The sequence below is a fragment of the Sceloporus occidentalis genome, unplaced genomic scaffold, assembly GCF_023333645.1.
Source record: "Sceloporus occidentalis isolate IW3139 unplaced genomic scaffold, rSceOcc1.0.p SCAF_419, whole genome shotgun sequence".
In the NCBI taxonomy this organism is placed as follows: Eukaryota; Metazoa; Chordata; class Lepidosauria; order Squamata; family Phrynosomatidae; genus Sceloporus; species Sceloporus occidentalis.
Window position 1 is genome coordinate 165,876 of NW_028317399.1, and position 12,879 is coordinate 178,754.

The 12,879-nt window shown below is 36.6% G+C and overlaps 1 protein-coding gene across 1 annotated transcript in view; it reads right to left on the minus strand.

Annotated features, from left to right (window-relative positions):
• Positions 1-6,645, minus strand: part of LOC149272783 (IgGFc-binding protein-like) — a 32,907-nt gene extending 26,262 nt beyond the window's left edge. Inside the window, exons 1-4 of the mRNA XM_089506735.1 lie at positions 6,603-6,645; positions 1,413-2,648; positions 704-1,053; positions 37-306 (exon numbers count right to left, since the gene is read on the minus strand). Of these exons, the coding sequence (XP_089362861.1) occupies positions 37-306; positions 704-1,053; positions 1,413-2,648; positions 6,603-6,645 (1,899 nt within the window). The remainder of the gene's footprint in view (positions 1-36; positions 307-703; positions 1,054-1,412; positions 2,649-6,602) is intronic.
• Between the last annotated feature and the right edge of the window lie 6,234 nt (positions 6,646-12,879).

The window sequence follows — 12,879 nt, forward strand, 5'->3', positions numbered from 1 at the left end:
ATCCCTTTTGGTATAGTCATCATGAGCTACCCATACCTTCCAACTTCTCCCAAACTCAACGGCATTTGAAGCCTTGGAGCCACTTGGTGTTTCAAAGTCATCTGTGGAATCCTGGTTGTAATTACCACACATACCACAGACATTTCTTGCATAGCGCCTTGTGAGCTCGATGCGCAAAACACTGTTCCAATCATAAGACACGTGAACGTCGTTCCCAAACTCAATGATTAACTTGTTTCCACTCTGGAAAATACTGAGAGAGCCATTGTTCAAAGTCACGGGAAGAAGAGATCTAGCTTTGTTCACCTAAGCACATGAAGCAAGAGGAAAAAATAATCGAGTAGATTCATAGAGACACAGCAGTTAATGTTTCACATAAAAAAACAAACATAATTTGTGAAAAAAGTTAATTAATTAAATATGGGTATGGAAGATAATATTAATATAGATCTCAAATACATAGCTGTTTCCATTATATGAGTGGGGCTTGATATATATTTTATTTTATCAGCTACTTGGGGATGGGTATTTATATCAAGTTGTACAATAGTGTTGGTTGGTTAAAATTGTCCTATTGTTACATGAAGATGTGACAATAACGCACTTTTTGAACTATTACATTTAAAACATTAAATATTTTTCATCATATTTGTTTATTTGATTATGTTTTACTATAAAAAATGACTTTTATTTATCCACTTACCCTTACATAACCGACTTCTCCTTTTTTGACCTCGACAATATGGTCATTTGTTTGGAAGGTTATCTGACCCACATAGGAAACACGAACATTTCCCCGATTTTCATTTTTGGCTAAAACTGTAAAATTTTGAAGGGTTTGCCCGACGTCATTACAGAGTCGAACCATAGTATAAGTACATGTCCCCATAAAATCATAATATTTTCCATCAAAAGTACGATAATGGGGGTCTCCTGAAGCCCAACATACATCCACCTTTGGAAGAACACATTTGGGTTCACCATTCTCCATGACACATACTTGTCGCTGAGGGCAGATGGTGGAACTACAGGATGGCTCTTGAGGCTCAGGGTCTAGAAGACATAAAACAATGGATTAGACATGATATTCCTTGTATAATTTGACAATTTCTCTATCTCTATCACTTTCTAACCCCCAAACCCTTTCACTATCTCTATCACTTTCTAACCCCCAAATAAACAGTTTTTAAAAATCTATAGTTTGAACACTAAAGACAGAGTTACTACAAGACAGAGAAGTATCCCTCTTCAAATGTCATACTATGTAACCTACATGTAAGAATTATCTTCCAACCAGTAAAAACAGCAACCTGATATTTTTTAGAATGAAAGTTTTTTTGGTTGTTTTTATTAGTTGTTTCAACTATATTATATGTTATTTTCAACATTATCAACTGCTGTTATTAATTAACCTTTTATGCAGGATCCTGGTGAGCCATAGCTGAATTCTTTACCAATTCCTATGCTCTGTAGACCAAATGTTGCATTTGGGTGATCAAATCTATGAGACGTAAAGCTGTTTCCAATGGAGTACCAAAGCCACATGTAGTCAGTTCCCTGGATTTCATGCCACATTGGATTTTGCAGGCTCTTTTGATCTAAGGTAATTCCACCGCGGGAGGAATTCTTGGCTATCAGAATTGCATAGTTGCTAATGCTCCGTTGGCCATAGATGGAATAGCTAGAACAGTAGCTCCCAGTGTCTAGAATATTCATGAGCATTGGGCCATATGAGTATCGGTTGGCTTTTCCACCAGTACTGTAAAAGGTAACTTGCACACCAGTACTTGCAGTGATTGCCAGTGGGGAACTCTCAATCTCTATCTCTAGAACCTGTCCAGCTACCATATTTACATTCCTTTCAGTATTATCTAGAACATAATTCAACCGTGTAGAGCCAGCTGCTACTACATTGACAATATCTTTGCTTGGTTGAGAAGGAACTAGAGAAAGAAATGGTGCAACATAGAAATTTCTTCCCCAATGGTTGACTGGTAAGAGTTGTTCGAAGACATGGTTGCATTGAGTGTTCTTCCGAGCGCATGTGTGGCCACTCAACACCGCTACCGATCTTTTAGATGTAACTCTGGAGCCTGAGAGGTCATCTGAACTTATAAGTTGGACACCTTTAAAGGGAGCTAAATTCAGCATCAGAACACTGTTTTCCCGGTACGTTCGGCCCTTGTACTTGACACGTCCATTCAAGGAAATTTCAACAGATGTGGTTTCTTTCGCTGCCACGATTGAGAACACCTTACTTGATTCACGAGAACCCTCCTTAGGTGTCAATATGTAGTATTCATTGCCCAAGGTGGCCAGTGGGTACACAATTGATGTTTCTGCACTACCAAATTTGTAGTTAAGTGAGAGGACATTGATGGGTTTGTTGGACGTGATATAGACAGCATTGTTGATGTCTGAGCTGCCTCTAATCTCCACCAAGGATGGTAGCTTAACTGAGATGGTTCTGCCACCATTGATTGTGATGTTTCTATGGAAATCAGCCCCCAAAACAGTAATGGTAACTGTTGTGTTTTCATGATTCCCACTTATTCGAACCTCATATCTTTGCTGACTAAGACTGTCCAATCCATTCTCCATAAAAGTTGTAATAAATTCTGTTCCTGTGGGATTCGACCTTCCAAATCCTGTTGAAGAAGATAAGATCTATTGTTTAGCTAAACAACCTAGATTTTTAACATTCTTAATAATGCAATCAATACTTACCAAATAAAACTGTGACCCACAAGGACAAAACTGTTGTTCTGTGGCCCCCCATTTCTAGATGAAAAAAAATAGACTATTTTAAACATGCCGTGATGTCATTGCTTATAGATCTACTGAGATGCGGAAACAATGTCCCCAAAGTATAAGATAATCGCAAACCATGGGAAATTTTATCTGCCTTCTTGGTAGAAATAAAATGTGTCTCCATATTAATATTATGATATTTATATTGATGTCTATGAATATTTTATATACCCCCCTTCCCAACGCCTACATGCAACAGAATGATTGCTTAATGTGTTACAAGGTCACAATTTTTGAATATACACTAGCTGTACTAGAACTTGAATGGTAGGATTCTTACATGTCTGCTCATTAAATGGAATACTTGTACTAAGTCATATTTATGAAACCAGTTAGGCTACTTCAAGGTGTAACAATCCAGAGTGATTATATTCAATCAAATTGGCAACCTTTTAAGAAAATTTCAAACAGAGGAAAAGTATCCCTTAGTACGTAGTAGAATATCTGCTTCAATCACTCATTGGGTTCACATGGAGCCACAAGAACTGGGGACAGATCCCCCTATTGGGCGATCAGGTTCAGAGATGCACCGTGGCTTCCTATTGGGCGATCAGGTTCACCGCTGCACTGTGAGCCATGAGAGATCTCCCTTGCAACCATATGGTCTGTGCCTAGCGGGCAGCCTCCATGTGATATTCATCCAGGCCTTTACATCCATTGGATATGGAGCTTTGTGGTATGACATCATAGCAGGTGAGAGGAAGTAGGTCCTTACGGGTGGCTGTGGTCAGCACCCAACCTATATACGCATGCGTCGTGTAATAGAAATTTTAATTTTGGATAACAATGGAAAACTATAAATTAAATAAAGGTCAGGCTGTTTAGTACCCAGGGGGAATATGCATAAAATGGGGAAAATTGGAGTATGGAGCTCAAGGTTTCAGAATATTTTATGGAAAAAAGCATAATCAACATATATGTGAATTTGTCCTCATCTATGTCAGCACAAACATGCTGAGTACTGCACTCAAGTGGCGGTTCTGGGAGTTGGCTCTCGATTTGTTTTCTACTTTTATTTTCAGGAGGTTTAAAAAGCTATTATTTCCGCCTGTGTTTGGGCAAAAATCCAAACTTCTGAATCACAAAACAGCTGTTAAATCAACAGCCCGCGAGCCAAGAAATTTAACCCTTTTGTAATCCTATTTACTAAAGGCCATATTATAAAATGAATTGAAACACAGAAGCTGCCGGCAGATCGGCCCCATCCGGCCCCCGTCTAGTCACCCGTTTCTCCTGCTGTAAAGACTCCAACCTTAATCAGTTATTGGTCATGTTTAATACCCTCACTGTATTACCCTCTGCTGGGAGACTGTTCTACTTATCTACCACTCTCTCATTAAAGCAAAACTTCCTTACATTACACCTAAGCCCTTGACTTTCTAGAAAGAGTCATCTAAATGAATTGAGATTATTTACAGATTGTTTCATGGTTAAACAAAACATTTCATAAAAAGAGAAAAATAAAGAAAATGAAGGAAACATTTTTAATTTTGTTACAAATAAATATAATTAGCAATTTTGAAGTTCTTCCTTCCAACTACTACTTTTGCTCATGTACAGACCTTTAACTATAAAATGAACATTATAAATTGATATTAAATGTTGATTTTATGTTTTCTCATATCACTAAACAAAAAACAACTATTATCAGATTATTAGTGGCCAAACATATAGCAATATTAACCATTTAATAGTTAAACCTTTGGAGAAATGTTACTGCTCGACATATACTGTACATTATGAAACACTTCTCTCTTACATCAGAGACAGAACAAGCTCCTGTGTGTCAGAATTCCAAAGGGCAGTTCAAAACCACTAAACCATACAGCTTCAAGGAGTTAATTATGCAACATTGTGTCACTGAACAATTGTAAAAGAATGTTAATGAATAATAAACGACAAAACCACTTCCTAATGGGGGACAGCAGGTGTGATGGCACAGATCGAGTCCTTACCAAGGGATTTCTGGGAGTTTTGAATGCCAGTCTAAACATATAAACATAAAAAAAATTCTGAACCCACATGCATTAAATGTGTTATTATCATTATTAAACGTGATGATGGCAACAGACATTGGTACCTACACTTTTATTATTGATTTTTATTTATTACATACTATATATTTATATATATATATATATATATATTTAAAATGGAAGAGTAAGTATTCTGCACAGAATAAAAAAAATAAAATAAGTGGTAAGGTTTTTAACTTTGAATATTGACAAATGACAAATAATGAATTTGTAATTTCATTAATAATTACAAATTTCAACACTTTATTTCCACTTCTCTAAATAAACCCTTTTTAACCTTTCCCCACAAATTGTAACCTTAATTAAAAATTTAATTGATTAGTAATTTCGTACACTAAAATTTTATAACTTTTTCCATTGATGTAAATAATATAAATATATATATATTTTATTATTATGATTTTTTCATGATGTGCATCGATGTTTGAAAGCATGAATATATATATTTATATATATATATATACTGTATATATTTATATATATATATATATATATATATATATAAATAGATAGAGAGATAGATATAGATAGATATGATTTGAAACACCGATGCACATCATGAAACATTTTGACGGGGTTCTAGATCTTAGAAGGATGATAGAAGATACTCACCTTCTCTTCTCTTGCCCTGGAACAGAAGCTGATTTGCCCTGGGCACTATTTATAAAGGACCCGGTTGCCTATCTGGCTGTACACAAGAGGTATTTTGCATATCTTAATCTTAAAATAAGAAACCACAAGGAATGGAGCCGCCCCTTCAATTTCGAAAGACGTGCCATGGAGCTTGGCATTTTTTCAAACTCTAAAACCAATACAAGCTGATGAATTCTTGGCCGATTGTATGTTAATATTGCCGTTTAATTCCTATTGCCTTCACGCCCTTCTTGCTGAGCTGGTGCATTATAATTCACTAATTACATTAAGTGACGTTTCCATCTCTACATCAGGAATGCATTTTATCATCGGGAGCTGTATGCATTCCAAAGAAAATATTGTGGTGTCATCTGAAAATCTGGCAAATTGTCAGCAACGCCCGATAAAACAGCCTCTATTAAATGTTATTTGGGGCGACACTTCAACTGATCTCTCAGGTAACTAGATGGACTTTGTGAATATTTTAATATGCATTCCCTAAACCTGAAAAAAGAATATCACTTGACTTTAGGAGTAGCTGCAGCTCCAGAGGAGCCCTTCCATGGTCCGACGTTTCATGCCACTGAGTAGGAAAGAGGGGAAAAGGCATATTTGCAAGGAGGACTCCACGAAGATTGAAAGGGACCTCAATGATGGCTGGCATGTCCCTTTAATTTGGACTGCAACTTGTCTGTTGAGGCTGTATAATTGGGTTGGGTTCCTGTTATATGTAAAGACTTAGGGCTTTTAGACACCAGTAATATACAATTTTTCTGTAAGAGAAGCCTCAGAGAAACAGAACCCCCCCCCAGTGGGTTGATTGCCTTCAAATACAAATGTCAACCCTATATCCCTGTTACTGAATGGGGACCTATGATGTTTTGCACCATGCTTAGAGTAGCAGAAGGCTGACCAAGCTGGTCATTTTTCTAGATAAACGAGGCATCTGGGAAAAAAACCCAACCATCACCTGTGGGACTGTTTCCCGGTAAAACATTACCATTTGTATCATTTGTAAGAACTATGTTGTAACTCTTACAAAAGAAAAAGTTGGTTCTACAAAAAAACTTCCCCATTTCTTTTAAGGGTAAAGCTAGTCTTTCGTGAGCCTTTCTTTCGTACCAGTTTCTGATCGTTTACGAGCTACCACAGAAAATATTGTCATCTTTCCTCCTGCCGAATTTCAGTGTTGTAAGTTTCCTAGTTTTGAGATTAAGCCAGCGCCTTTTCGGTCATTTTTCTCTACTTCAAAACCCCCTTTTTATGAAAAACTGCAATATCGTATAATTTAGGGATATCCTTCTCTCTGTCCTAAATTCTATCTCTTAAGTTTCCTGAATACGTTCTGAGATGGACATCTTCTATGTCAACTGAACTTCTACAGAAGCTGGTGGTCACAGTCCATACAGTAGACTTCATGGAAGGACCCCAATGGACCTCAAAATGGACAATAGAATATTCAAGCTGTTTATTTCCTTGTTCGGTTCACTGGGGGTTTTCCCAACAACATCTTGGTTATTACTTATAAGCCAGGCTCAGACTAAAAACTTGTGTTTACTTTTTTTATGGGCTTTGCGATAACAAATCCTTCATCAAACCTGTTTTCGTTACGTATGAATACTATGGCACGTCGTATTCTTTGATTACCTATTCTTAAGTAATGCTGAAACAATCATATGTTTATTTCTATGTGATTTAGCTTTTACTGAGAGATTCCAAACAACCATTAGAGATTTTTTTTTCAGAATTATATAAATTGTCAAACTGATAAAGTCCATGAAGGTAAATTCCCATTATGCTAACAATCTAATCTCTAAAGATGTTGCCCGGTAATGCCTGTTGAATTTTCATTTGCATTTTACCAGTACTCTCCATGTTTGTGGCGTTTAATGCTAATTCACAAAGTAAGACAATAAACAGGGACAGGTATCTCATAAAGTCCACTGGGCTATGACATGTAGGAATCGTTGAAAGGTCCACTTTATGGACAGAAATAGGATAGCATAGTCTTACGATAAAATGTAACTCCGTACATTGGCTACGTGTCCTGTTGACCTTTGTCTTAAAAGATTAAGTTACCATGAAAGACGGGATGTTTCTGGAGATGAAAGTAGACACACAGAAAAGTAAAAGAAACAAGTCAAGTGCGGATTGAGAGAAATCAGTAGATGGGTGCGGGAAATGAGTTCATAAGCGTGGGCATGGATCGAGTGGTAGTGGTCAAATTTTTTATTGAAATGCGTGAAAAGCATTCTAGGTGATAAACCTTTCTTTTTAATGCAAAACAAGTGAAAAGTAAAGCTCCCCAAAAAAAATTAACAGAATGTCACGGACAATGTTTGTGTTTGTATGTTCGTTAGGTTGTGTTGCATGTCGGATGGCGCCTTATGACGATTCTATAAACAGATATTAAGAAGAGAAGCCACTGCTAACAACCACGGCTCAAACATTATCACTCTCTCCACAAAGCAGCTTTACCCTACCAAGCCATGGCAGAGCTTGTAATAAATCAACACTTGCATTAGTCTTTGCATTTCTCATCATTGTAGGGTCGTTCAAGTCATTCGGAGAGTCAGCTCTTTGGCAGAGAGGGAAGTTTCACACATACACCCTTTCATTGTTTGGAAATCACTAGTAATTTTGAGGCTATGAAGCAAAAGGTCATCCTCTGAAAAGCCATCAAGATAAATCCAACTAGGTTCTTCCAATAGAAATGAAGACTTGTGAGTAGATAATAGTTCATTGTTTTAAGTAATCTCCAGGATCCGTAACTGAATTACCTATTTAAACAGAAAAAAGTCAGTAGTTATATTTCCGACAGTATTTGTGAGCTGACAGAAGACAATTGTTTTTTATTTTTATTTCACTTTGCATTGTATAGGGTCAGACCCAGTGAGCTTCTCCGAGTTAATTCAGAGAGAGTTCTTGGTTGCCACTTCCGCTTCTTGAGGACAATATGAATCTCCTTGTAGGAGATACTTGCTGGTGGTAACCATTTATAGTGCATAGTGAGGATGGTTAAATCCACCCTTTCCCCTAAACCCAAGGTATTAAAGGCAAATTGAATAGCATTTTTAAACTTTCTGTTGGCTAAGTTCCTACTGTAACCAATACCATCGGAACGCAATCCTAAAACAATAGCCTGGATATAGACTGGATATTCTGGTTTAAAAAAAAACAGGCCAACACAGGGTTACGTCTGGTCATCTGAGAACACCTCCAAATAACAGGTTCACATTAGCACCTAAAGCAGAAAGAGACAATGATGAATCAGCCAATTGGCTCTCTAATTTGAATTTAATTCCTAATTAAAACATAATCAAAATCTGTAGGTCAGTCACTAGCACATTATACAGATAATCTGAAAAGGAGAATTTTGTTAAATGCTGGAAAATTCTGAATCTATTCTGAATCTAAGACAAGACCAAGGACTGAGGAAAAACGGATGGACCACTTGGGCCAAATGGGGCCAATCTGCCGGCGGGTTCTATGTTTCTATGATTCTACGTTTTAGAAGTCAATTACAATGTTGCATCGCGTGTATACTTGTGTATTATGTAGGGTCATAAAGTCACCTGGTCGGTATACTGGGTTTGATGGAACATCTAGCTTTGGTGCCACCATTTATACTATGGTTTCATTGTGTACCAGAAACATTTCAACACTGTCCCATATAATTTACCAATAGTAAGAGCCAAGCAAAGTACTGTTAGTGCCTAAAACCCACCAAGCAGTAGGACAGTACAATGAGTATGAAGGACTCGCTCGGCGTAAGTACAGACTGTGTGAGGCCTCTAAAAACATCTTCAAGATTTTGGATACCTGGCAATAACGTAGATATAGTCCTCATATCAACTGGTTCAATGTACTCTCCCCACTCACTATCTTGACATTGCCTCAAGATTATTAGATACTCATAAATGTTGTATCAGATGGTAGTTAGCAACCACCGCCAGACTACTGTCTCAAAGCCTGCGCAACTGAACACTTAGTCCATTGTAGCGCTCACTATTCTTCGACATTTGAACACTGCTTCTTTTATTAATATATAATATATATTATTGAAAGGATTTGGATTTTAATGACTATTGCAGATTAAAATCTACAAAGGCAGATTGTTCAGATCTTATTAGAATGATGTGTGTAAAAAGAGCAATGTTATCCTTCCATTCTCTTAAATGTCAAAACAACTAAAGTATTTTATCGGCAACCATGACCTGAACAGGAAAATGAAACCCAACGGTATTTACATTGGCTGAGCAAATTGAATTCTGACATTCTTATTATATTACCAATCAAAACAATAATGGTTTGGAATTAACTAAGTGCAGGTTAACTGTTTGCTTAACAGTTCTCCTCATGTTATGCATTACCAAAAACAAGAAACCCTACTGTTTGGTCATGGGAATATTTGGGGATACGATACAATTAGTAACAAGCAGGAAGCTCAACGTTTATGGAAACAGATGTTTTCTTTGGGGTTTTAATGTGTGCCCAACTATACGCTGGTCAGTGATTTGAACCCCCGAGACTTTATTGTTGCTTACATACTAAATATTATCGTCTACAGAATAATAATCAGCAACCACATCCATAATTATTATGTTGGTCTCCTTTCACCTGTAGGTTACAATGTTGCTGCACCTCAATGTGCACTTCTGCAGACATCAGTTTCCTAAATGTCTGTCCGTGAGGCCTGTTTACTCAATAGTCTGTTGATCGACGTAAAGAGGTTATTAGAAAATAGTACTGTTCCTGTTGAGTACAATTTTACATAGTGGGTCTCCTATCAAGTTTTGTTTAGTTAAAGTTGAGGTTCACGTATAGCTGTTGAATTGATTGTTATGTATTAAAATCAGGTTGGTCATGTAAGTCGGAGGTCAAGTCTGTTGGTTGAGGTAGCAGTCAAGTTGTTCATCAAATTTGTCAGTGCTGCTAATGGTTTGAATTATCTTATGTCCTCCTGAGGAGGTCTCTGTCAAGTCACTTTGAAGAGCCATATGCTAATTGTTATGTATTCCAATGCAAATCAAGACAATTTGAGGGCCTAGTTGTCGACTCACATTACACTCAAGTGTTTCACTGCTCATACCGTGTTAACCAAAGAGGTCTTCCACAATCCCTGTCCAATCACATCTCATGGTGAATGCCTATTAGCAGGAAGAATATGTATAAGGTGCTGGAAGGAGTAAGAGGTGTAGGGAAACAAGTGGGGATCTCCATAGGTCAATGGGGCCTATGGACTTGAAATCTTTGTGGGATTCAAGACAAAAGAGGGCTGTAATTAACATGTCATCTATGAAGCTTCCAATAGGTTTGAAATATGTTATTATTTTTTTAAAGGCATAGCCCAAAAATGTCTTGTTGTAGAAAATGTATTCTTTACCTATTCATCTGTTGGTCCACTAAAGGAATATTTTTGATGTTAAAACATTATGCACACTCACAATGGTTTCCTGGTACCTTTGTCACAAGAAAGGTTACTAAGGCATTTAATAATAGAGTGATCATTCACTCATGCTACTCTACATTATCATACAATGGAGCAGCTATGAGGAAATCGAACCAGTCCTTTTAAACCAAATTGGGGCAGTCATTTAATTAGTAGGAAATTATAGCACACACCCAGACCTCACCTTTCATGTTTCATGTTACACCCTTGTGATTTTCACCCCCGTTGGATTTTCTATGACAATCTTTCCTATTCCTTAGAGTTTTCAATTTCTCGTAGAGTAAGTGTTAACCCATAAACATGACCCCTCTAGGATTTACCTATTTGCCTTGCCTTCATTATAGAGGCAAGTGCCTCTATAATGTAAATGGGCCAGTTGGGGTATTCAAATTTCTTTCTCGTATCTATCTTGTTGCCCCAGGAAGGCTGATTGCTGGGAAATGCGAAGTCTACGAGCAGCCAGAGAAATGCTATATTTGCTTTATTTAATAAACCTTATATCGGGTTTTACTGTGGAAGCTAAAATTAGAAACAACTCCTTCATGGTCTAAATATTTCCTAGATTCTGCTTAATCTGAATCTTTCATAATATCAAAGGGAAGTCGTTGTTTTTTTCTGCTGAACCCAATATAACGTCGTCAGCAAATTCCGTAACTGGTGACTTCCATTGAATAGAAAACCAACACCATATATACCATTACATAATTGCCGAATAATATGTTAATTACTATATAATGAGTGAATTGCGAGGGAAATTATAATGATTTACGCATAGATCATATATTTTTTAAGTATTTATGTTAAGTATCTTTTTGAAAGACATTTAGGTCTCACAAAGGCCAATTGCCACTTATTTTGTTTCACTTTTCGATTCCCAATTCAAATAAAAGAGAGCGTTCTTATGGTTTGACAACAAAGGAAAAGCTTTTGAATAAACATAATGTAGTTGTTTCTTATTATTTCCTATTAAAAATAGTATTTACCTTTCTGGGATGGGTTAACCTCAAGTATTTTCATTAAAGCAATCTACTGTCTCGAAACATGAATTATGTAACATTATTTAGAATTGTTCTGCTTCGTCGAGACACAATGTTTAATTTTTTACTGCCTTAGCCTTGATCTATGTAATTGAATTTGTGGTTTTTATTAAAAAAAAAAGTTTTGCATTATCCTTCAAAGTTGAAAACGTTGTTAACAACATGACTATTGTGGAGGCTGAAAATGAAGGGTCCGACATAGCCGTGTTTTGTAAAACTCATGATCCTGTCCAAGTCACGTGGTTTTTATTTAAATTAAAGATTTAAGTGTCTCCCAAGAGATCTTCTACTACGATCACAACATGAACCTTTATAATATAGTTTTCTGGTCAAAAGGTAGATAAATTTCATAAAGTGTGTCTATTCACTAACCGATTACTACTGTTTTATATATATCCAGATTATCAATATTACCTAAAATTACGACAATTTAATGAATTACTTACAAAACGTTAATCAGAGATCATTCTCCCATGGCGGGGAATGAAGAACAAACTTTATTTTTTAATTAAAGTAGTACCTTGTGTCATTTTTTTCTTTTACAATTAGATTACTGGAATCCTTAGCTAATTGTTCTTGGGAAAGTTTGATGATTCTTGATGATGGGTTACGCTAAGGAACCATCCAGAAGGAACCAATGTGCATTATGAAAGCTTAAACCAAGTCTTAGAGGTCTATTCCCTCAGAAGGACTGGGGTTTTCCCTTCTGAAATGTATAATTAACTAACGACCAATAAAGCTATGCATTATATAGGGTCAACACCTCCTTCCATATGGGACTCTCTTCTGAGTTGGGTCTTCATGACATATTGTGAGGTCACTGAGATAAAATATAATGTCTCCAATCAACCCACCTACAGCTCATTTTACTTAATAATAGTAAGAAGCAATGGTTTCTAGATATCTGATG